The sequence below is a fragment of the Sparassis crispa genome, assembly GCF_003851025.1.
Source record: "Sparassis crispa DNA, contig_000014F, whole genome shotgun sequence".
Taxonomy (NCBI): domain Eukaryota; kingdom Fungi; phylum Basidiomycota; class Agaricomycetes; order Polyporales; family Sparassidaceae; genus Sparassis; species Sparassis crispa.
Genome location: NW_020939761.1, coordinates 1 through 24,702, shown reverse-complemented (window position 1 = coordinate 24,702; position 24,702 = coordinate 1). Strand labels below are relative to the sequence as shown.

The window sequence follows — 24,702 nt, the reverse complement described above, 5'->3', positions numbered from 1 at the left end:
GAGTCCAGTTCACAAACATGACTGAATGGGCTGTTTGTAGACAGCCTCTACTTCGTCAGCATGTGTGTTGATGCAAATCTGGCGACAGATAGTTCCCTTCGCGGTCAACTGGAAGGGCTTCGTGGTATTGGTCACGATGATCATCTGGAGATCTTGTCAACCTGATTCCCTTCAAAATAGTAATGGAAGAATTTCTACCTCCTTGAAGACCCTTGAGTGGGATGGCGCAAAGGCATTGACTTTCTCCACAGTCGGCCTGGGATGACAGTCAAACACGTGTCTGTAGTAACTAGAACAGACACCTACCAGATCTTGTTCAAGTGGAATGCAGCCAACTTCTCCTCATCATTGGGATCAAATGGCTCAGTGGGTTGGATAAGCACGCCATTCTGGAAGCGGCCTCGCCCAAATATGAGTGCGGCTTGAATGTGAGGATCGGTGACAAATATCGCCTCTGCATCCCAAATGTCAACTACTGAAAAGCAGCTTCAGGCCTCGCTATTCCACTCACCCAAAGGAGTGGGATTAGTTTATCATGGAAGGGCATATCAGTGTCTAACAGATGAAGTGAATTGAATAGGCACACCTTCTCTCCCATTGACAACATGATCTGGTTGTCCACACGGCCATACACCCTGTAATACCCCAGCAATGTGGCATGCTTCTGGAACAGGTCGCTCGGTTGCATATCCAGGCCTCTCATTGATAGTCGTATTGATAACAAAAGGTGTCAAGGAGTGCCCCGCCTGAAATGAGTCAACACTGCTCTTAGACATTTGTTGTACGAGTGAATCATCAACTTATGAGAACCACAGGCTCAAAAAGGTCATCCGAATCTTCTTGGGGAATCATTTCTACCTCAGCATGTACCAAGACCTTCGAGTACTCCCAGGTAGGATGCTTGGACATGTCGGGGAGGAACGTGTTCATCACGGTGAACTCAGTTCTGAGAGTGGGCCATTGGATGATGTAGCGAAGTAATGTACACACCAGACTCACGTGCCATATACAGAGAGCAAGGGAACACCTGCTGCGAATAGCCTGTCTCCTACGGCCTGGCTCAGTGGTCCACCACCGTACATTTAGTGAACTCTAGTGAATGAATGCGCACAAAAGTGACAAACAGATATACCAAGATCTTTAGTGCTCATAGCTTCGGAATGTTTTCAGGAGATTTGCTCCAGTCCTGCATAATGCAATGAGCTGTGCCCATAATGAATCATAATTCCTGAGTATACCTCAACGAAACTAGGCACCATCATGGTAAGCTGGCTACCGGTACTGACAATCACGTCCAAGAATAGTTTGTTAGATTAGATAATCCATCAGTCTCTTAAGTGTCTAGACTCAAAGCAATGCAAGATGCTGTACACCTAGATACCTATTGATCAGGCTGCGCTATGCACTGCTATGTAGAAGCTATGCATAGCTATGCCTGCCTATGTTCATAGCCACAATCCTGTGTTACTCACAGGTTTGTATAGCCACACTCTAGGTAGATATAAACCCCCTAGAGTCCACTCTGAGTCCCCAGTGACTCACTTCTGGACTCTAGGTGAGTAGAGTACTTTGTCCTCAATATTATTAAGTGACTCACTTCTGGACTCTAGCTGTGTTGCCCAGCTCTTCTGTCCTGTTATTTGAGTCCCCTACAAAGTCTGCATATTGTGACTTTATTAAGTTATGAGCCCTGCGCTCTAGCCCCTTTGCTGTTGCTTTGTCTTGGTCACTTTTCTATGCCTTTCTTGTCCTTATAGTGTGCTGCATATCCTTTATTTACAAAGACACCAACTGTTGGGTCTGTGCACTTCAGTGGGCCAGCCTTTGACCTTCTTGGGAACATCCTGGTAATGATCCCAGTGACCTGAGCGGTTGTACAACTGGGTGTTTAGTAAATACTTACTCACACCTTTCAGTCATGTTACCTGAACTGAACTCCCATTTACCCTGACATTGTCATGAACTGGACAGCCAGCGGACGTCGGCCCATCGTCACCACGTTGACCTCTACCAGCAGTGGGCCCATACCTTTCATGTGTGGGATACTAGCAGTGGGCCCACCGCTAGTGTTCTTATCCCAGTGCTCGGCCCACTAGCAGGGCATATTACAGTGTTGTAACCGTTAAGCAATGGGCCCATCGCCACAGGTCAGAGGGTGGGCCGACGCCAGAGCATGTTATCGCCATCGATGGGCCCACTGCCAAAGTATGATCAATGAGCAGTGGGCCCATCGCCACGAGTGTAAGATGACGGATGGGCCCACCGCCAAAGGTCAGAGTGTTGGCCATGGCCAGAGCATGTTTGTCTGAGCAATCGGCCCACCGCCAGAGTATGATGAATGAGATGACGGATGGGCCCACCGCCAAAGGTCAGAGTGTTGGCCATGGCCAGAGCATGTTTGTCTGAGCAATCGGCCCACCGCCAAAGTATGACGAATGAGCAGTGGGCCGATCGCCCAGAGTGTAACCTGAAGGATGGGCCCACCGCCAAAGGTTAGAGGGTTGACGATTGCCAGAGCATGTTATCGCCAGCAGTCGGCCCATCGCCAAAGCACCCTCAGTGAGGGCCTTACTGCAAGCACTCATGGGATAGGTCATCGCCAGGACATGTTTCCACCAGCAATCGGCCCACCGCCAAAAGCCAGTGGGTTGGCCAACGCCAGAGCATGTTATCGCCAGCAATCGGCCCACCGCCAAAGGCCAGTGGGTTGACGATCACCAGGATATGTCATCGCCACCAATGGGCCCATTGTCACATACAGCCCTGCAGTTTCCGGGCGCATTGGTGGTGATGACGTGCTCTGGTAATCGCTAATCCTCTGACCTTTGCCGGTGGGCCCATCACTCACCAGCACTCATGGCGGAGGGCCAATTGGTGGCGAAAACACGGCTTGGTGATGGCCAACCCTCTGACCCTTGGCAGTGGGCCCTTTGCTGGTGGAGCGATATTCCCATGCAGTGAAGCTTTCACTCAGGTCCTTTGGCGATGGGCCAATTGCTGGCAACAACATGCCTTGGTGATGGCGAGTGCAGTCCGCCCATCTGAAGAGTACACTGGAGGAGCGATGGGCTTTAGAGCTTAGTGATGCAGAAGTGAATGTATCCATTTTGTACTGGTATACAAGCTGTTACATAGCGGTCATATATTGCTAACACCAAAACGCTCAAAGACACTAGTTCAGTTGCTGCGATACGCCTCACCACGAATGTCCCTCAGAATGTACCCCATTTGGAACACGGTCGAGCTGGCATTGAGGTTCGCAACGTGCATATCCTCAGTGAGGTTGAGCTCACGCTGAAGACGTACAATGCGCTCCCGCAACATGGCGCGACGACGACTAACCGCAAAGCTATCACCTTCGTCATCGTCCACTATGAATAAGGTCAACATCAGACTGAAGGTTGCCAGGGATGTACTCACTGGAACTGTCTGCCTCTGCTGCGATCTGCGCAAACGATCTACTGAGGCGGGCCACTTGTGAGCCAGAAGCGGCATTCGTCTCTCCAGGGACTGCCATTGGCAGCAGCTGTGTGGTATCTGGGAATAAGCCTGGAACCTGTTCCCAATGGGTGGGACGATGGATTGGCAGCTCATCTGGAAGTGCTGCCAGACTTGGCATCCTGGAAGTAACAGTGACTGGCTCGATGCTGCCTTTCATATAGTGAATGACAGGTGCATCGTGGCGGAAATTGCTGTCATCGAAAGTGCGAGCTGGCGAGTGAGAGGGCACCGATGGCAGAGGCGGTGGACTTAAAACATCGTCCAACAAAGGCCGCCTCTTTGGAGGCGAAGTGCTGGGACTATTTAGCCACCGGACCTGGCTACGCACAGGCGTCGCGCCAGGGCTGTCTATCACCAGAGCTCGCCGTCGTCCTGGCGTGGCGGGAGGACTATTGTCAAAGTCCAGCAGTTTCGGCACTGGTTCCGCGTCAAGTGTCTCGTCCACCAGCATGCCCCTCGCCATCGGCGTACTTGCTTGACTATCGAAGTGGATGGATGTACGTGACGTAGCGTCAAGGGGCTCAGCGATGAGCGATCGTCGAGGGAGTTGGGAGGTGTCAGGAGTGCGAAAGTCGAAAGTGTGAGCTGGTGGAGGAAGGGGAGTAGCTTCCAACAGGGCGCGTTGAGGGATTGGCGAGATGCCAGGAGTGTCGAAGTCGAACATTCCACCGGGCGCAGTGGGGGTGGAATCTGAGATGAGTGCACGCCTATGGATTGGTGAACTGCCACGACTTTCATCCCAAGCTGGCGCCAGAGGGTCAGGAATAAGTGCGCGACTTCCCTCCACAGGCGCCACAGATCCAGATGACGCCTGTACCTTTGGCGAGGCGTGGCAGTGGAGATGCTCATGTGGCGAGTTGGATGGCGCAAATGGAGCCGCCAGGGACGGAGTAGTGTGGCGGGGCGCGAGGGGTGTCTGAGAAGCAGAGTGGAGAGGCAAGGAGATCTGGGCAGATCCAGGAGAGTCAAGGAGATCCGAAATGAGTGGACGACAGGGCTCAGCGATACTATCCTCCTCATCCGACTCGCCCATTGTAATGTCCAGCGTGTCAGGAGGTTCCGCGTCACTGGCCATGGCAGGTAGATTGTGGCGAGCAGACAAGTCTTTGATCAGTCCTGGATCGCGGGAGATCAGTTGTAGAAAGGGGATTGATATGACATAGAAAGGTCAGATAACATCACAAAGGAGTCAGATTCCACAAGGAGAGCAATAGAACTTACTGTTGGGAGCCATGAGAACTTGCAGCAGGTCACACTGACCTTGAGAGACTTGAGAAATCGCGCAAGTCCAGCGATCACGTGCAAAGCACGTGGTCGCGTGGCGTGTGAAGTTGAACTTGGTGCAGATCGCGTCTGCCAGCTCATAGCGTCGTCTGCTCCGCCTCCGCTGTACTGCAACCTCTGCTTTTGAAACACCCTCACGCTTTCTTTTGCCAAGCTCGCCATGACTCTGGATATCGACCCCAACTATGTTCTGCAGGCCGCGCGACTGGCGGCCATTGTTGCAGCGGCGCCTCGCCAGGACGACCCTCGCTATCCGGACTGGGAGACGAGGATTTACCTCGAAGTGGTAAGTCATCGGTCGAAGGTCTGGCATGCACTTACTGAATATGCCACACAGAGTCGGCTTGAAAAGAGTTTCCCGCAGCCCTTGAAGTCGTTGAGGATGCCTGGGATCGTCATCAGCGCGTTGCTGGAATTCACCCAGGCATACCAGCAGAAGGCCCTGGCACGGCTGGACCACATATTGAACGACGACGAGAGGATATACAAGAGGTACCCTCTGGCTGTGCGCGAGTATGGGGAGTGTGAGGACCTGGGAAGGCAGTGGTGGACTGAAGGTGAGTCACAAGCGTTGTGAGGCATCGAGCGACACACTGACTGCACCAGATCCATATTGCAAGCTGCCACCAGTGAAGAGTACGCCAGCGGAGGGCTGGGGCAATGTGCTAGCCGATGACGACACCCAGGGACGTGGCGAGGAGGACCTGGCTACCGGGGACCTCGTCACCAAGGGGAAAGGCAAGGAGAGAGCTGACAACGACGTCGGGACAGGCATGGTGGGTGAGCGTATCGTCCACGTGGAGGCGGGGGAGGACAAGGGAAAGGGCAAGAGCAAGGAGAAGGTGCAGGGGAAGGCGGCACATGCGATGAGCGAGGAAGAGGATGGGGGAGAGGGAGAGGGAGAGGGAGAGGAGCAGGAGGGTGAGGACGACGACGATGCCGACAGTGACGAGGACGACGATGCCGACAAAGATGACAACGATGAGATGGCGGAAGACGTGCGGGGTGCAGGCCAGCCCGAATCCATCGAGGTCGATGCGGCGTCGCCCCCTCCGCCAACTGCCAGACCAATATCAATCTCGCCAGCTGCCCCATCACTCCGAAAGCGCAAGGCGGTCATCACAGAGTCGAGTGAGGAGAGTGAGAACGAGGAGGCAGCTCCGAAGGCGAAGCGGATGAAGCCGATCGAGGTCGCAAAGGAGAAAGGCGAGGCCCCGACCACCTCTGGCTGAGCGCAGCGTGCGCAGAAGAGGATGGCGCAGACCGAGGTGGAGGGCTCGAAGGTGAGCACGAAGAAGAGCGGGAAGAGGAAGGCAAAGGAGTCAAGCGATGAAGAGGAAGTACCGACCGTCAAGCCGCCAAAGAAGAAGCATGCGACGAAGGAATACAAGAGCAAGGAGTTCATCGAAAGCGAAGACGAGACTCCGGCACCGCCTTCCAATCTACCCGCCAAGACCGCAGGGGACTCTAACGACGGTGTTGCGAAGACGAACACCCCTGCCAAACCTGTCAAACAGACAACGAGGATGACAGCGATGCCTCATGTCGCACCGAAGGCGAAGGGGAAGGGGAAGGCAAAGGCGACGGCGAAGGGGAAGGCGACGGCGAAGGGGAAGGCGAAGGTGACGGTGTCGCAGAAGGACATGTGGAGTCCACCCGCGTGTCTGACTTCATGTGGGCACATGCAACAGATTCGGTGAGTAACGATCTTGTGAGACATTGACCTGTGCTAATGTTCCTGCAGCTCGTCCCTTGCGTTGGCTGCCAGGAGAAAGAGTGGCCATGCAAGCTCAACACCGCCAACTTCGGTCGCTGCCTCGAATGTGCAGCACGAGGCGTCAGTTGCAGCATCGCGCCGAGGAACACGGACGGCGTGCCCCTGCGAGGAAACTCACACACCGCACAGCGTGAGTTCTAAGAGATGTGCGCAGTGCTGGTGGTAGAGGGCAAGCCACTGCCCACATCGCCACCTCCATACGATGTCAAGGTCGACTCCGATGAGCCCGACGGTGCAGAACCCATGGTCATGGGAGCGTCGAAGCGCAAGCCGCCGAAGAAGACCAAGACGTGCAATGCTGCAGCATCCAGCTCCATGGTCAAGGGTGGCGAGGAGGTCGAGGCGACGAAGCAGAAGGCGACCGTCACGCCCTATGAAGCCAACGCTGAAGGCGAGGCCTCGGTGGAGAAATCGTCGAAGTCCAAGCGCGCCACCAAGTCCGCCACCGCCACTGGAGCTGTGGCTCTGTCCAACTCTGGCGAGGTCGCCAACTCTGGTGAGGTCTCCAAGTCTGGCGCGCCTGCCAAGTCTGGTGCGGTCGCCAAACCTGGCGAAGGTAAGAAATCAGGACCCAAGGCAAAGCCAGTGAGGAGCCAAAACTCAGGTGCGCAAGATGGTGGCGAGGTCACCAGGACCTCAGTACGTGAGGCGGATGAGGTCCCGCCTGCCAAGTCTGTTGCGAAGGAGGGCGGGCAGACGACAAGGGTGGCGATGGGAGGTCGCTCGGGCCCAATGGTGCCCATGATCACCAAGAAGGCGAAGGCGAGTGCTCCGAAGGCAGCAGCCAAGATGCCTCTGGCGGAAGGCGATGGCATGGAGAAAGCCGCCAGGCTGGCAATGGAGGCGGTGCGGGCTATGGCCTTCCAAACAGGGCCAGCTGCTCCGCCGCAAGCTAGCAGCAGCAAGCACATGCTGACACCAGTCGCCGACGAACCAGAGGATGCGCCAGAGTATCAGGCAGAGGTGGCGAAGGATGAGGTAAGCAGGACATCTTGTCGCAGCTGGAGTCGATGTAACCATGAAACAGCGTGCGTCCTTGGAGCGGCCACACGACGATCGGCAGCATTCGCTGCTGATGCCCCACGAGACGAGCGCAGGAGCTGCCGAGGTGGCACAGGAGGTGACGCCCTCCCTGGAGATATCCAAGGTGTCGAAGGGAGCGAAGTCCTCCACATTGGCGAAGGCAGGACATCTCGATGAAGGGAGAAGGCCAGCTAAGAGGGGCGCCCCACTGGACCGCAAGGCAGCAAAGAAGGAGGCGGAGGTGAAAAGGGATGCGAAGGTGAACCGCCTCAGAGCAGTGCCTCCGACCAGCAAGGGTAAGTGCGCCCGCCACAGCTTCGAATCCATGCAGCGCTGACCAGGGATACAGCACCCCACTTGCGCGACGTCCAGCGAGTGTCTACAGGAAGTCCCGCTCCGGTGAACGAAGGTGACACCCCCAGTGGCGAAGAAACCTCGCAGTCATCCAACGATGACTGCGCGAATTGTGCCGAGTTGCGACAGGAGTTCCTGGCGCACAAGGATGGGATGGAAGTCCAATTCCAGGAGAGGATGGCGGACCTCAACACCGTCAAGGCAGAGATCACAGCGGCACTCCAGCGAATCAACCCGCCATCCGCATTTCAAGAAAATGCCCGGAGCATTCGCGAAGAGGTCAAGTTGGCAATGGAGGAGTTTCGCAGGCCAGTCACCATCGAGCTTCAGGAGAGCGTGAAGTTGGCGGTGGCGGACCTCGTCGCCAAGCGACATTGCCTGCCAGAGCTCAAGGAGAAGGTCAACAGGTTGGAGCAAGGTGCGAACCAGACGGTGAGCCAAGCGGACGTCGACAAGCTGCAGGGCGAATTGGCCGACCTCCGTCATTCGATGGAGCTCCAGGCAGCGCGGTCAGACAGCATGGAGAAGGAGCTCAGGTCTTCGGTGGCAGAGGCGATCGCTCAAGCAAGCAAGCTGGAGATGGAATTGGCGCTCGCCAAAGAGGATTCGATGGCGGTGGCGACGTCCGCTTTGGATGAAGCGAAGAAGGTGGGGAAGGAGGTGGCGACGGCGAGAGAGGAAACCTCGCTGGTGGCGAAGTCTCTGGACGCATTCCGAGAGAAGGTCGACTCCGCCATGGTCTTCACCGCCTTTCGCCCAGATAGCCACAATGTGTAGTCATTAGAGTATTGATATACATGCTTTTTAACCTAGCATGGAATCTCCATGCACTCGATTCGCCACCGCCACTCCAAGTCAACTGAATGCCTGCTGAAGTTCTCGCCAACTCCCCTCGCCATTGCCACCATCTCCATGGCTTTACCTATGTAGATCTATGGGTCACATTAAACAATGTGGAAGCCTACGAGTCTACTTTGAACTGGAGTTATATTGTCAAGGTCTGGTGCCGCCACTGTGGGTCTTGTGACCTGCGCCAACTTGGCCACTCTCTTTCACTTTGGCGGCTGCTTTCCCCAGACGGACCGGCTTCAGCTTGGTTTCTCCCTTGTCCTTGACCTCCGGGGTCTGAGGCAGAGCTCGTCTTCGCTTTGCGGGAGGCTTGTCACCATCATCCGAGTCCTCGGCCCTCGCATTCTTCTTCCTCGGCGAGGCCACTACCAACTCGTCCCGAGTACCACGTCCACGCTTCCGAGGTGGCGGATTGTCTTCGCCAGAGCTGTCTTCGCCATCGGCCTCGGGACGTGCTGGTTGACGTTTCCGCTTTGGATCAGGAAGCTTCTTCAAATCTTTCACAGCTCCTAGTGGATGCTGACTGCGGGTATTCTTGGCGGGTGACTCATCCATCGCTTGACGCTGACTGCGAGTGATCCTGCCGGGGATATTACTCTGAAGGGCATCGGTGATCGACCTTCCCTGGAGCGCTTTGGCTTGACCTGACGGACGGTCTTCTGTGGCTGCGGCCTTCCTCGTCTTAGGTATAAACGGAGGCGGTGGCGGTCGTTCAGCACCACTGCTAGGTACGGACAAGTGTGCATCGTCCTCTTCGCCATCGTCAGAGGCCCCACCACTGGTCTCCTGGCTCGGCCCTTCGTCTCCTCCACTTGGAATGATTGGTTTGTCAGCCATGGGGGCAGGCTGGTGAGCCTTGTGAACTTTGGCAGCAGTAGCAGCGCCATCGTGAGTTCTTGCAGAGGCATCACCTTCCTGCTCCTCCTGGCCCCCAAGGCCATCGCCACCTTGTGGGGCACCGCGTATGGCAGGCTTGCTCACTGGCTTCACCATGGCATGGGTGACGTTCCCTTCCACCATGTCCAAGGTAATGATCTCGCAACAGCGAAGCAGCTGCTCTACTGTGTCAAATGAGATCGCCGAGTTCACCACATAGTCGGGAAGGTTGGTCGGTTCGCCCTCCTCAATGAACTGAGATCGTGTGAGGTCCCTCAGCGCCATACCAATCACGAGTGCAGATTGTTGTACGCCCTGTGGATGTAAGAACCGATATTTTGTCAGCCATGGTTTGTCGCCCAACCAGTTCTCGACGATGTCAAAGTTGTCCACCGCATGAAATGACAGCGGGAGGTAGCGCTGGCCATACGACCATTCGCTCCAGGGAATCGGATCATACCTGGCGAAACGATACACCTGGGGCTATATGACGGATGATCAATAGTGGCTATGAATCCCCACGAAAGGAGCTCACCACAGTCGCAATCTTGACTTGCTTCAGCATATCCTGGTATCGTGGTTCGACGGAAAGGGTGGCGAGAAACACGTCTCTCCTTTTGACGAGGTGGGGCACAGTACTCCCCACAGTACTCCCGCCAGTGAGACGCGGGGCTCGGCCTTGAAGCTCAAGCCTGAGCTCCTTTGTACTGGGCTCCAGTTCACTCAATGCTTCATCGGTCTCCTCTGTGTCAAATCTGTGCAGTTCGCCCAGAGGAAGGTCTTGGAGACCTCGCTTTGCCTTTGTCTTGGCACCGCCGCTACCACTCGCTTGAGGTGCACCACCATTGTTAGCCTTACATCCATTGGTGGTGGCGACTGCCTTGCCCTTCGCTTTATTCGCAATCACGCTCTCGCCATCCTCTGAATCTTCATCGCTGGCCGTATCTTCTTCGGAAGCCATGCTGGGTATATCTGGCGAACTCCGATCAGAGTCTTGGCTGCTTCTGGCATCATCTTCCGAGTCGTATGCATCTTTTGTCTTGCGTTTACGCCCACCGCCTTTGGCTCCGCCAGGGGCCGCTTTGCCCTTTGTCACCTTCGATGCCGCCTTTCCCGTGACCTTGCGCACAGGTTTACCCTTCTTCTTCACCTTCCCCGCCTTCTTAGGTGTGAGTGCTTCTTGGACCTCATGTTCAGATCCTTCTTCTAATGCCTGTGCTGATCCGTCAAGTGGTGAAAGAGGATCATACTTGGTGGGAGCAGCTTCGCCATCCTTGTCGAAGTACTGGGTGAATCGCATGGTCTGCTCAGGTCCATGTTCCTCTTGGCGTGCCCGCCAGTGGTCGAGGAGGGCACGAACGGGAACACTTGTCATCTTTGAGGGATCGATCCACTGGAAGTTCTCAGGTAGCATCTCCGCTGGAATAACCTCATTGATGTCGTCTATGCTGTTCAGCTTCGTCCATGGCGACTTGCAGTTCCGAACACCCTTCGCCAATGCTGTAAACTGGTCAGCATCTCTCAACACCGAGTGGGAGTGTCATACCATAGTGATGATTCATGAAGTCTCGAACTTGTACCTTCATCACCTTGAGAGGCGCTTCCGCCATACCTTCGGGCACCGAGGGGAGCAGAGGAAAACTGTTGGCCGTCAACCGAATCTTGTCCATGGCCCGCATGCAATCGGCAGGTGTCTTCTTCACCGTCACCGTAGTCTCAGTCACACCTAAGAAATCAGGTCAGTGTGCCAGCGACAATGCAACTGAGGTCTTCTTACCGTATTCGCCTTTGGCCCACTCAGAGAACACCTTTGCTAGAGGCTGGTAAGCACGCAGCCACCCAGGATAGGCCCTGAATGGAGTTCCATTGGTGATGGCGTGGTTGACCTCCACCCTTCACTCGGGGGTTAGCAGATGGCGACAGTCGGACGGTCTACGCTCACATCTCTACCTTCAGACTCCCCGCTTCCTTCGGATATGCTAGCATGAATGCCATGCGAATGCCCATGGTGTCCCACATAGTCTTGGCAAACTTCTTCAGATATTGCATCATTCGCTGCTCCCTCAGCCTGTCTTAGGTCAGGATTTGCCTTATGCTATGTGACAGGAGGTACGCACTTCATTTTCGTCTTATCATCCAGAGTGCCATTGCGCCAACTTTCCGCCTTTTCCTCATACACCTTCTGCTCCTCCTCGGACAGTTTTGCCCATTCGGCACTCCGTGCGACTCTCCACACCTTGGAGACATTGCAACCCTTTTCTGCCGCGAGTGCTCGCGCGGCCTCAGTCACCTTGTCCCTCTCCAGCGCATCCCACACCTTGAAGGCATTGGGCTTGCCAGAAACATGCATACGCTTTTTCGTCACTTTCTCCTGTGCATGGCGGGCGTGGTTATTGAGCCACTCTCGGATTTTCTGCGGTGAGAGTTAGTGGGGACCTCACAGACATGAAACACTGCTCACAGTTTCCACAATGATGTCGTCATAATTTGACGTGTCGACAAACTGTGTCTTCAGCTTCTGGCGCAAGCTCTGAACCAGAGTCTTACATCCCTTGGCATCTGCCGTGTCATAAGACCACAGCTTCTCAGAGAGTATGGGCTGATGCTCCGTCAAAATTACAAATCTCGCCGGCATGCTTTCTCGATGTCGAGGATGAGATTTTTGTGTTGGGACAGTGAAGGGGGTCGATAGTTCAACGGGCAGCGCTCTGTCCATTTCCTCATCGGCCGCCCACAACTCAACATGCACGTGCTGATGGCCCATTTGGGCTTACACCAATTACCCTCCTCGCCATGGTGTGTGGTGACTGCTGAAGCATTGTATGTGTATTTTTCGCAGTGGCGAGAGGTGGTAGTAGGTATGCACATGCCTGGTGAAAGGCAATGTTGAATGCCGCTTCTATGGCAGAGCACACCACGCCAACTTCATCTCGCGAATGCTGGGCGGAGGCAATCTGGCGATCATCTGCATGCCAATCTGTGGGATAAAGGGCTTCCTCGGAGTTAGGCTCGGCCAATTAGATGGCGGTGACGAAGGGCCCAGACATGGCGGACCACCCGGCCCGTGATCCGGCATGACGGCATCAAGTCCGGCTCGGCGGCATGATGAACATGTGAGATGTGCAAGGGACGTGCTTGCAAGCAATATGCAGGCAGATGAATGCATACTGTTCTTTGCCATTCTGGCCCCTCCTACATTCTCCCCTGCATCTGCAAGCCAACCGCCTGAGCCCGCCATACACCTGTGCGTTCCTTCAACCGATGCATGCTGTAATTGTCCCATTGATTGGCAGACAGTATCAAGATGAGCAATCTGTTACCCATGCCACTGACCGATCAGATAGCAGGAGTCTTGGAGCTCATGTTCCGCCGAAAGCTCCATCTGGCCACTCATGCAGCCCATTCTGCGCCATCTATAGAAGTGCCTCCGTCCATGCCATCTGCCCTCCTATTGGAGTGCAATGGCATTGCAGATGCTCTTGTGAAGGCCATCCGTAATTCTGGTAGTCATTAGTCTTGCCGCAGGTCTGATCACACTGATCACGCCATTGTAATAGTAAGGCTGCAGTGGGACATTGATAGATATTGCGACAGCCTTTCGATTCAGCCCACGGGGCAGAATGAAGTCCTCGAGGCAGAACTGGAACGGAAGTGGCCTCCTCCATTTGGTGAGAGCGAAATACGCATAGACCAGCCCGCCACCCTCGTGGACATGCACGGACGCATCTTGGCTTGGATACTTCCAAGAGTGTTGATACCAGACCGCCAGGTGAGTGGCTTGCCCAGCCTTGCGCTGTGATCTGACAAATTTGTCAGATGAAGATGGTCCAAGCGACCAGGGCCCTACACCCAGCAATAGCAGCCAGTAAGCCTTCCAGCACCACCGCCAGTTGGCGACACAACCCGTTGTACTTCTTGCCTCCTGAGGAGTGTGCCCAATTCCCAGCGGGCTCCTTGTGTCTCTCGCCAGGTTGGTTCCAACAAGTAAGAGAGGTGGGTCTCCTCGCCACGCCATTTGCCTTGCGTCTGGACAGCCTTTGCAGCATATGGAGTCTGGGAGGCTGGAGACCTCCGCCAGCCTGAAGCTTGAGGGCGGAAGAAGTTGGCTGCATGATATTCATGACTCCTCCGCATTGCTGGGCGCCATCCTGGCCGTCGTTCACCCAACACTATATGCCGCAGGACGCCAGTGCTTGGGTTTGATCCAGCAAGACCCAGAATTGCGAGAGATGGCACTGAACTGGTCGTCACCATTCAATGCGCTCCAGGTGATCGCCAACCGGGAAACTCCTTTCCACTGAGATAGCAAGACAAGATACACGTTCTACGACCTGTTGGCGACGTTGGGCAACTACACTTGCGCATGGTTGAAGTTCCCCGCCATGCGTGTCGCCATCGATTATAGTCCTGGAACTGTCATAGCCTTCTGTGAAAAGGCGATTCGTCATGGCGTCACTCGAGCAGATGGCGAAAGGCTCGTCTATGCATACTTCATGCGAGAGGGTGTCCAGAACAGGCTAGGCATTCCGGCGCCCCACTGGATGCAAGCTTCATATTACGCCTCACACATTGGCATGTGCACAGTTCATCACCGAGTTTGCATTCCTAACTCAGAACAGGTCCTAACTGGCTCGCTTATTAGAGGGACATCATGCCAAAGACTGATGGAGACGAGAACACTATGCAGGGGATGGAGACTGTCGATGGCAGCTTCATTGGTGGGACAAAGTTGGCGGAGGTGATGGCGAAATGTATGGAGTCACAAATTTCCGAATCCTAGCTGAAGGTTGGCGAGCGCGCGGTACGAGTGCGCATTTCACATCTCGACAGTGTTCAGCTCAAGGTGTAGTTATCACTGATGGCAGCGTATGGTTGGCGGACCTCGAAGTTGGCAGAGATGGTGGTGAAATGTATTCGGTCGAGAAGTTGTGAGTGCTAGTGGGGCAGATGGCGGCAGTGTTGGCGAGCGCGCGGTGCAAGTGCACGTTTCCCTTTTGAACAATATGCTACTCCGAGTCAAGGCAAAGTTAGCACTGAGGGCGACATACGATTGGCGGACCTCTCACCAACATGGCATCCTTATCTGCATAATGCTGATATGGTGCCTAAAGAGACCACGAGGTGATAAGGCCCAGGCATTGCAGCCATTCTTAACCACTTTGATGAGTAGTCTGATGGGCAGCAAGGCCGTGTGTGATTTGCACGTGTTGTGCGATAGGGACACAATGCTCATCGATTGGCTTGGAATACAACTCCCCACTGACCTGAACCATGAGCAGACGCAACAAAAGCAGGCTCGTTGTAGACCTGGATGACGAGGTTGAGTTTGTGACCAAGGTAGCTAAGCAGACCACTAGGGGAGTACGCTATGTGGACGTACCTTTGCCCATGCCCACGGGTTCAAACGTGCCATCACCTTCCAAAAGTCCATCGAAGGCTCCAGCTTCAGGCTCCTTGTTTAACTTGGATGATGGCGACGTCCTGGGCAACATAGGTGTGCCGATTCAGCTGGATCCGGCGGCTCGGAAGACAAAGGTGGGCACTCCCGCCATGACCATCTGACGGTCTGACCATGTGCGATAGACCCAGAATGACCTCATGAGGGACTGGATACCCCACCGTGATGACTATCTTCATGCCATTGTCGAGATGGAAGCCCCGCCTGAGCCCAGAAACTGTGCAGAATGCAAGGTTGGCGAGGGACGGTGGCGATGCCTGGACTGTATGGGCAGACCGCTCACCTGTACCGACTGCTGTCGTAACGGCCATCAGCGTGCTCCTTTCCATCGGATAGAGCATTGGCAGGGTCAGTATTTTGAGCCGGCATCACTGTATCAGGTTGGCGTCTGCATCCATTTGGGGCATGGCGGAGATCCCTGCCCTCTGGGCGCCTTCACAGCACATAACAACCCTGCGCCGGTGGTGGCCCCGGGGTCCAATTTCTGGAATGCCTCCAATGAAGACCTAAATGCACATGATGGCGAGGTCTCAGATGATGGCGAGGTCCCATTCAACTTTGCACCTCTGGCAGGCACCCTTGACGGTGAAGCAAGGCAAACCGATGATGCTCCCGATCCCACTTGGGAGGAAGATGTGCCACCGGTGCTCTCCCGGCCACCTCGCCGTGATAGTTACGGGAATTGGATCATAGTCATTGTCGACATCTCTGGCGTTCACCATATCGGCGTTGACTGGTGCCAGTGTGAGATGGCAGTGGAGCGTGACATGCAGCTTCTTCAAATGGGACTTTACCCTGGTACCGTCAAGGATCCCCATACCGCCTTCACATTCGCCGTCCTCGACGATTTCCTTCTGGAGAACAAAGAGTGCAAGACGGCGGCATTGAACTACTACAGCAAGCTCAAACGGGTCACGAGCAATGCCTTCCCTGGCACCGTTCCCGTAAGTGTTCACATGCATTCCCATGGCCCAACCGTTCATGCCAGTTCCTCGCCAGGACCGTTATCGTGAGCTGATGTGGGTGTCCCGCCAATGGCACCAATTCAAATATCGCAAGTGGCACGGCTTCTCACACGATACCCTCCGTCCTGTGGAGAAGGGTGGCCTCACCATCTTTTGTCCCGCCTGTCCCCAGCCTGGGCTCAACCTGCCTTTTGATTGGCAAGCGGATCCAGTGCAGTGGAAGTTCAAATGCGACTTTGTCATGGATGGCAATTTCAGTGCAGAGCACATGAAGATGAAGCACCCCGAGGAGGACGTCGCCCTCAGTGACGGCCAGGCATTCATGGTCGGCCAAGAGGATTACAAGGCTCATCTGGCGGTGGCCATGGAGTCGCATCAGGTGCGTGTCTGGCTGCACGTTCTTCTTCTGCCCTTGACTCCTAAGCCCACCAGCGCTCCACTTGTCATGAGCACCGCGCTGTCAATCAGGCCAATGTGGATCGCACCAACCTCGACGCCACAGGAATCGGGGCCACTGCTTGCGCCAGACATGGTTTCTTTGTCCCTCATACTGTCGTCGATTTCCAGAAGGGAGAAAGGTTCGCATATGTCTCTTGTCATGATTCATTCTCACCGACGCACCCTCTGCAGACAAATGAATATGGATTACTCTCTCAGCAATGCGCTCCTGACCCTCACCGGTATCACCCTCGTCCTCGTCATGTACGACATCATGTGCCAGTATGGCGTCCATGTCCGCAAACGTTTCCGCCACAGCGCCTATCTGAGGATGCCCTTCGAGCTCAAGGTAGACCAAGGCATCGGCTTGTTTCATGTGCACGGACACCAAGATTGCTGCTTCCAATGGTTCTCACCCAACTTTATAGTTGGCGCTGGTATGGTCGATGGCGAGGTCATCGAGACCCTGTGGGCACCGACAAATGAGGTCTCAGGCAGTACCAGGGGCATGACCCGAGCTCACCGCCAAGAAGTCCTTGACGATCACATGAATGACTCCAACTGGAAGAAGACGACTCGCATGGGTGAGCCTGGTTCCTCCTTCCCTATTTGCCACCTGGCTTATGCTGCCTATAGTGCCAACCTTGATGACAAAGTGGAAACGCGTGCTCCTGGGCTTCCCAAGAAGCAAGGAGTCCTTTGAAGCTTTATCTGCATCCACAGATGAGGAGGTCCTTGAGGCATGGCAGAAGGAGTACAACGACGCTATGGAGGCTCGCCAAAATGATCCGAAGATTATGGACACCTTCGATGTCCAGCTCAGGAAGGGTGAGTATCCTTCCATCGTCATGTGGCATGTAGTTGACGTGAATGCAAGCCCCGGGTAAAGACCTCACCCAACTCAGACTGGCGGGCGAGGAGTCCGCCAAGGGCTTGGAGAAGGGCATCGCCGGATGGTTGTCGACTGGCCTCAAAATTCAAGAAGCACAGTGAGTTTGCCTCGTCTTTACAAAAATAGAGCTCTGACGGCCTTCAGGCTTAAGCTTGCGAATGATATCCACAAGGCGGGTCAAAATCCGAGCGTGGCGGAGGACCTCAAGACTCTCGAGTGCCGTCAGCGCCTCGAAGTCAGCATTCTCACATTCCAACGTCGCTCTGAGAAGTTCATGGGAAGGTTGGAGGACGTTCCCGCCATGGAAGATCGTGACGATGGTGCGCTCTGGGATTCCTTGGATGAGAATCCTTTTCAAATACACCCGGAGGACGCTGAGTATGGTGAGGATGCGATTCCACCCGAGCAAGCTTCCTTGAATTTACCTTCGCAGATCAGATTCGTGGCCGCCATCGCCAACGGGCTCCAGACCCTGGCGGCCCAAGAGTTGGAGTTGCGCAAAGGCCTGATGAATGACATCCTCCACGAGCTTCGCATGGCGCTTGGACTGAAGTCTTACCTCTACCGCAAGAGGGTTTGTCCTGCCAACAGCGTCGGAACCATGACCCGTGCACAGGCGGAGGTTCATGCTGCCGATCAGACCGTCTTGGCCTGCGCCAGGCTCTATTCCGCCAACCGACGCGCCATTATGTGCTTGGACGCCACCGATGAAGACTTGGCCCTCTATCGCCCTTTGGATAAGAAGGATCTGCACGTGAAGACTGCCGTCATCGAGGCTAGCACCTCTGGGCTCAGGAACGTCAACCTGGCTTGGTTCTGGACCATGGATGTCGCTGGAGATCGAGGTTCATTAGAATGGATGGACGAGTGTTCGTAATTGTCCGATCAATCTCTAGGCCTCCTGCTAATTTACCCTCCAGTCTATAGAGTGAATTGGCTGCGTGCCAGAGCTCGATATGAGAGATGGAGGGAGGAGCGTGTCTTGGTCCACTCCGAAATGGCCTGGACCATAGCCACCTTCAAGCGGAATGTGGAACGATGGGCTCACTGGCTCGAGATGATGGATCCTTCCTGGCGGGGTCATGTTTGCTATGCCGCCAGGCAAGTGAGTATGTGGCGGACCTTCGCCAGCCACGCCACTGACGCCTTCAGCCACATCCTCGCCCTGGACATTGAGGACGAAAGGGCGGGCGATGAAAATGTGCTTTGAGTCAGGGTTCACTGGGGTGTACGCATATTCATGTTTGCTATATCGATGTAGTGATCGTCATGTATGTAATTCCTACTCACCAATATCACATTTGGCGAAGTGACCTCCATCCTCGCCTGAGGGCTTCATCTCGGCATGTGCTCTCCAATCGCATGACATCAGACATCAGATAAGGTCGATCAGATATCGACCTCAGCTCATCCACTCACCATCATGTCTGCCCAGTCTTCAACATCAGATGCGCGCCCCTGCCTGTTCTCCAGAGGGAGGTTGCAGTTGGAAGTCTACACTTGGAGGATCCAAGAAGCTGTTCTGGCACTGGAGCCTGACCCAGATCACTTCACCAAGGTCCGTTGGGAGGAAGGCTTGCGCCGGGAGATGGTACGCCTTTCTTGCTGATATCGCCTGACCCTGCTGAGTCCTGTGCAGTTCGCCGTCAGGGGTATCTGTGGCGACCTCGCGTTGGCGGGTCATGCTGACCATATTGACCATGGCGGAGTTATCGCCAGTGTCCTCACCGTCTGCACTTTCAATCGCGAAGTTCTGCGCCCCATCAGCATTGACGTCAAGGCGATTCCACGCCCCACCACCCTCGTTCCTCGTCCTAAGAACCTACTCGAGGATTCACCCGACTACTGGTGGAAATGGGATCGTCAGGTTGGGCCGGCGGGGAGCCCTATGGAGGCCTGGTGGTACAAACTTGGTGATCCCTGGGTGAGTGGTACGTTCCAGCACCTTACAGTCTTGCTGAACCTCGAGAACATAGGAGAAGGTGTACACCGTCTCCGAGTCTACACTGGTGCAGCTTGAACAGCTGCATGTTCGCGTCGCGAACCTCACTAGTTGGTTGCACGAGAGGACAGATCAGAACCTGGATGTGGTGCTGGAAGAGCTGCAGGAGGCAACGCGGCAGCTGCGTGAGTTAGGAATGTAATCGCCCAATGCCAGGCGTCCGTTCGTGCTGTAGTGTGTCGAATATAAGGTTGTCATGTCTTTGAACCTGGGCAATGTACCTGGTGTGGTAAGGCGAAACATAGTAGCCACATACTCTCCTCAGGAGGGCACATCCCCAATGGTATCTGATGCATGGCTCGAAAGCCAATGCCACATGGGAGAGTTTGGCGAAGTCATTCTGGACTGCATGTTCAGATGGCGAGTGATATCCACCACAGTTCGCCAACCCTACTCACGGTGGAAAGGACCGCCATTCGTCTCCACATACTCTACCCAGAAGGGCACATCCCAAATTGTATCTGATGCATGTCTCGAAACGCCGATGCCAATTGGGAGAGTTTGGCGAAGTCATTCTGAACTCCATGTTCAGATGGCGAAGGATATTCGCCACAGTTCGCCAACCCTTCCCACAGTGGGAGAGAGTGTGATACTGCAAGGAGAGCTGATAGTGAGCTAACCAGAATTGGAGGGAATGATCGGTGGATTACGTGGAAATTATTGGCCGGCGGTAGCTCCATCATTGCCCTGTTAGGCGGTGGATCAATCACTGAAAAATATGCCCATGGCGGTTGACTGATCGCTGAGAACTACACCTATGGCGGTGGGCCGATAGGTCTGAGCAAGAGGTGCCGCATGAGCAACGACTCGGCATCGGAGCCCCCTTCTTCTGTGGTGTCCTTCGGCTCGTATGCTGATTTGCACACGTCCGCATCCTCGTCTACTTCGTGCTCTTCGGTTGACTTCGGGTACAATCCGTTCACTTCGTATGGTCTACTTCTTGGCTCGGGCAACCAGGTGTGGCATCCGCCCATGCTTCCCCCTGACCAATCTCCACATTTCATACATCCGCCCATGCTTCCCCCCGACCAATCTCCATGTTTCATACATCCACCTATGCTACTCCCTGACGAATCATCCAGTATGTTCCTTCACCCACCCATGCTTCACCAAGACGACACGGACACGATACGAGCCCAGTTGACAACCTAGGGCAAGGCAAATAACTCAGCTATGCCCGGGCTAGTCAGATATTTCAGGCGACCCATGCTTATGGGCTCAGAAATATACCTATGGCGGTGGGCCGATGGCTGTATAATAGCACCGTGGCGATGGGCCGATCGCTCAGAACACTACCTATGGCAGTCGGCCGATGGCTCAGAACAGCTCCAATGGCGGTGGGCCGATGGCTGTACAATAGCCCCGTGGCGGTGGGCTGATCGCTCAGAAATATCCCTATGGCGGTGGGCCGATCGCTTAGAACACTACCTATGGCGGTGGGCCGATCGCTCAGAACACTACCTATGGCGGTGGGCCAATGGCTGTGTAATAGCCCCGTGGCGGTGGGCCGATTGCTCAGAACACTATCTATGGCGGTGGGCCGATGGCTGTATAATAGCCCCGTGGCAGTGGGCCGATCGCTCAAAAATACACCTATGGCGGTGGGCCCATCGCTCAGAACTATCACCGCGGCGGTGGGCCCATGCCTGTATAATAGTAGCATCATGGTGGTGGGCCGATCGCTCAGAAATACTCCTATGGCGGTGGGCCCATCGCTCCAGCATTCCCTTCATCGCCATGAGCCAATCGCTGACAGCTCCTTACACAGACCGATGGGCCGACGTCCGCTGGCTGTCCAGTTCATGACAATGTCAGGGTAAATGGGAGTCCAGTTCACAAACATGACTGAATGGGCTGTATGAACTTGGACTCTATGTGAATTCTGAAGCCTTTCTGATGAACTAAATACAGACAAGAGAGGAGATTGTTCCTGAGCCTTGGGACATGCAGCGCCCTAGTGAATTCCACAGGTCTGACTGCTTTCCCTGCAATCACTGGATTAAATACAACTGTTCCCACCCCAGCAGACATGACAATAGTGTTATCAGCGAGTTTGATTGGAATGACCAAAGGCTTGTAATTTCTAAGCCAGTGGTGATGAGGTGTCATATGAGAAGTGGTGCCTGTGTCTACATTCCAGTCAAAGTCAGCATCAAGCTGAAGTGGGTCAGAGAGACTTGCTTTGCCAGCAGACTCTGTGACAGTGGTAGGGTCAACCTGAGTGGTATTCTGGGTGGCAGCAGCAGCAGCAGTAGCATTTGCCTTGTTTCCACACTTAGAGTGGCGCTCTTTGCGATTTTCCTTGGCTTTCTTTGAAGCATTCTGGAAAGCATAGCAATTGGACTGTGTGTGTCCTTTGCCTTCACAAAACTCGCAGGTGAGCTGTGAGGAGGAAGCAGTGGTGAGTGCTTGATCTGCTTTGGGAGAGGAAGTGGTGCGATGATGATGATTGATTTCCTCTGTGACAAAAGCCTGGATGACAACATCTTTGCTCAGGATATCACACTGAAGCAGCGCAGAGGTAAAAGCGCCATATTCCTCCACAGGAAGAGCATGAATCATAGCCATGGAGGTTAACTCTTCATCCAGCTTTGTCAGATCAAAGTCATTAGGGCGAAGGTCTTTAACACGCTGCATGGCAGCATTGACCTTGTTGACAAGCCCTTGAAGTGATTCCTCTGGTTGCTTTCTGATGAAGAAGACATCATCATAAGCATTAAAACGCGCTCCAGGTTTCTTCTGCAGATGAACAGCTGCAAGCTGTTCCCACATTTTGATAGGGTCATCCACCACACCAGCAAAGTGAGTGCGCTGATCTGGTTCCACCATCAAATAGATTTGACCAGCTGCTTTCTCTGCATTGGCCTCCCAAGTGTCTAGCTTAGTTTGCTCAGCTGCTGTAGGTGATCCAGAGAGCTTTGGCTGTGGAAGCTTGCCATTGACAAGTCTCCAAAGGTTTGCAGAGCGCAATCAGGCAGCCATTTCACTGCTCCAAGTAGGGTAATTGGAGTCATTGAGCTTGGCAAAGTTGGGAGTGTGGGTAGAGGTGGAAGACATAATGTGGAAAGGGATAAAGGGATGTGTGTGATTATGTCTGGTGCTTGAAAAAGTGCAGGATAGTCCTCAGGAGTGTGTGCAGGAAAGGAGGTATAGTAATTGTAACCAGTAAGTCAGCCCATTCAGTCATGTTTGTGAACTGGACTCCCATTTACCCTGACATTGTCATGAACTGGACAGCCAGCGGACGTCGGCCCATCGGTCTGTGTAAGGAGCTGTCAGCGATTGGCTCATGGCGATGAAGGGAATGCTGGAGCGATGGGCCCACCGCCATAGGAGTATTTCTGAGCGATCGGCCCACCACCATGATGCTACTATTATACAGGCATGGGCCCACCGCCGCGGTGATAGTTCTGAGCGATGGGCCCACCGCCATAGGTGTATTTTTGAGCGATCGGCCCACTGCCACGGGGCTATTATACAGCCATCGGCCCACCGCCATAGATAGTGTTCTGAGCAATCGGCCCACCGCCACGGGGCTATTACACAGCCATTGGCCCACCGCCATAGGTAGTGTTCTGAGCGATCGGCCCACCGCCATAGGTAGTGTTCTAAGCGATCGGCCCACCGCCATAGGGATATTTCTGAGCGATCAGCCCACCGCCACGGGGCTATTGTACAGCCATCGGCCCACCGCCATTGGAGCTGTTCTGAGCCATCGGCCGACTGCCATAGGTAGTGTTCTGAGCGATCGGCCCATCGCCACGGTGCTATTATACAGCCATCGGCCCACCGCCATAGGTATATTTCTGAGCCCATAAGCATGGGTCGCCTGAAATATCTGACTAGCCCGGGCATAGCTGAGTTATTTGCCTTGCCCTAGGTTGTCAACTGGGCTCGTATCGTGTCCGTGTCGTCTTGGTGAAGCATGGGTGGGTGAAGGAACATACTGGATGATTCGTCAGGGAGTAGCATAGGTGGATGTATGAAACATGGAGATTGGTCGGGGGGAAGCATGGGCGGATGTATGAAATGTGGAGATTGGTCAGGGGGAAGCATGGGCGGATGCCACACCTGGTTGCCCGAGCCAAGAAGTAGACCATACGAAGTGAACGGATTGTACCCGAAGTCAACCGAAGAGCACGAAGTAGACGAGGATGCGGACGTGTGCAAATCAGCATACGAGCCGAAGGACACCACAGAAGAAGGGGGCTCCGATGCCGAGTCATTGCTCATGCGGCACCTCTTGCTCAGACCTATCGGCCCACCGCCATAGGTGTAGTTCTCAGCGATCAGTCAACCGCCATGGGCATATTTTTCAGTGATTGATCCACCGCCTAACAGGGCAATGATGGAGCTACCGCCGGCCAATAATTTCCACGTAATCCACCGATCATTCCCTCCAATTCTGGTTAGCTCACTATCAGCTCTCCTTGCAGTATCACACTCTCTCCCACTGTGGGAAGGGTTGGCGAACTGTGGCGAATATCCTTCGCCATCTGAACATGGAGTTCAGAATGACTTCGCCAAACTCTCCCAATTGGCATCGGCGTTTCGAGACATGCATCAGATACAATTTGGGATGTGCCCTTCTGGGTAGAGTATGTGGAGACGAATGGCGGTCCTTTCCACCGTGAGTAGGGTTGGCGAACTGTGGTGGATATCACTCGCCATCTGAACATGCAGTCCAGAATGACTTCGCCAAACTCTCCCATGTGGCATTGGCTTTCGAGCCATGCATCAGATACCATTGGGGATGTGCCCTCCTGAGGAGAGTATGTGGCTACTATGTTTCGCCTTACCACACCAGGTACATTGCCCAGGTTCAAAGACATGACAACCTTATATTCGACACACTACAGCACGAACGGACGCCTGGCATTGGGCGATTACATTCCTAACTCACGCAGCTGCCGCGTTGCCTCCTGCAGCTCTTCCAGCACCACATCCAGGTTCTGATCTGTCCTCTCGTGCAACCAACTAGTGAGGTTCGCGACGCGAACATGCAGCTGTTCAAGCTGCACCAGTGTAGACTCGGAGACGGTGTACACCTTCTCCTATGTTCTCGAGGTTCAGCAAGACTGTAAGGTGCTGGAACGTACCACTCACCCAGGGATCACCAAGTTTGTACCACCAGGCCTCCATAGGGCTCCCCGCCGGCCCAACCTGACGATCCCATTTCCACCAGTAGTCGGGTGAATCCTCGAGTAGGTTCTTAGGACGAGGAACGAGGGTGGTGGGGCGTGGAATCGCCTTGACGTCAATGCTGATGGGGCGCAGAACTTC

At 54.5% G+C, this 24,702-nt stretch overlaps 7 protein-coding genes across 7 annotated transcripts; 4 read left to right on the top strand and 3 right to left on the bottom strand.

Moving 5' to 3' along the window:
• Positions 1–3,177: 3,177 nt before the first annotated feature.
• SCP_1500070 (hypothetical protein) lies at positions 3,178–4,576 on the bottom strand (the record flags this gene model as incomplete). The annotated part of the gene is made up of 2 exons (XM_027764117.1): positions 3,178–3,371; positions 3,421–4,576. 2 exons carry the CDS (start codon positions 4,574–4,576, stop codon positions 3,178–3,180), a joined length of 1,350 nt encoding a protein of 449 aa, XP_027619918.1.
• A 369-nt stretch (positions 4,577–4,945) lies between these two features.
• SCP_1500060 (hypothetical protein) lies at positions 4,946–8,716 on the top strand (the record flags this gene model as incomplete). The annotated part of the gene is made up of 8 exons (XM_027764116.1): positions 4,946–5,071; positions 5,123–5,342; positions 5,392–5,975; positions 6,033–6,481; positions 6,530–6,692; positions 6,737–7,540; positions 7,590–7,881; positions 7,935–8,716. The coding sequence occupies 8 exons, from the start codon at positions 4,946–4,948 to the stop codon at positions 8,714–8,716; spliced, it is 3,420 nt and encodes a 1,139-aa protein (XP_027619917.1).
• A 216-nt stretch (positions 8,717–8,932) lies between these two features.
• SCP_1500050 (hypothetical protein) lies at positions 8,933–12,299 on the bottom strand (the record flags this gene model as incomplete). The annotated part of the gene is made up of 7 exons (XM_027764115.1): positions 8,933–10,147; positions 10,200–11,164; positions 11,211–11,390; positions 11,442–11,557; positions 11,607–11,732; positions 11,782–12,077; positions 12,126–12,299. 7 exons carry the CDS (start codon positions 12,297–12,299, stop codon positions 8,933–8,935), a joined length of 3,072 nt encoding a protein of 1,023 aa, XP_027619916.1.
• Positions 12,300–12,810: 511 nt separating this feature from the next.
• SCP_1500040 (hypothetical protein) lies at positions 12,811–13,965 on the top strand (the record flags this gene model as incomplete). The annotated part of the gene is made up of 5 exons (XM_027764114.1): positions 12,811–12,908; positions 12,962–13,167; positions 13,222–13,433; positions 13,481–13,657; positions 13,708–13,965. The coding sequence occupies 5 exons, from the start codon at positions 12,811–12,813 to the stop codon at positions 13,963–13,965; spliced, it is 951 nt and encodes a 316-aa protein (XP_027619915.1).
• A 970-nt stretch (positions 13,966–14,935) lies between these two features.
• Positions 14,936–19,561, top strand: SCP_1500030 (hypothetical protein; the record flags this gene model as incomplete). The annotated part of the gene is made up of 12 exons (XM_027764113.1): positions 14,936–15,199; positions 15,248–16,066; positions 16,122–16,466; positions 16,520–16,665; positions 16,718–17,109; positions 17,162–17,353; positions 17,403–17,514; positions 17,562–18,286; positions 18,338–18,522; positions 18,853–19,008; positions 19,057–19,341; positions 19,394–19,561. 12 exons carry the CDS (start codon positions 14,936–14,938, stop codon positions 19,559–19,561), a joined length of 3,789 nt encoding a protein of 1,262 aa, XP_027619914.1.
• A 653-nt stretch (positions 19,562–20,214) lies between these two features.
• SCP_1500020 (hypothetical protein) lies at positions 20,215–20,571 on the top strand (the record flags this gene model as incomplete). The annotated part of the gene is made up of 1 exon (XM_027764112.1): positions 20,215–20,571. The coding sequence occupies one exon, from the start codon at positions 20,215–20,217 to the stop codon at positions 20,569–20,571; it is 357 nt and encodes a 118-aa protein (XP_027619913.1).
• Positions 20,572–21,502: 931 nt separating this feature from the next.
• On the bottom strand, positions 21,503–24,561 carry SCP_1500010 (hypothetical protein; the record flags this gene model as incomplete). Its single annotated transcript, XM_027764111.1, has 4 exons — positions 21,503–21,548; positions 21,614–22,235; positions 24,323–24,473; positions 24,526–24,561. 4 exons carry the CDS (start codon positions 24,559–24,561, stop codon positions 21,503–21,505), a joined length of 855 nt encoding a protein of 284 aa, XP_027619912.1.
• Between the last annotated feature and the right edge of the window lie 141 nt (positions 24,562–24,702).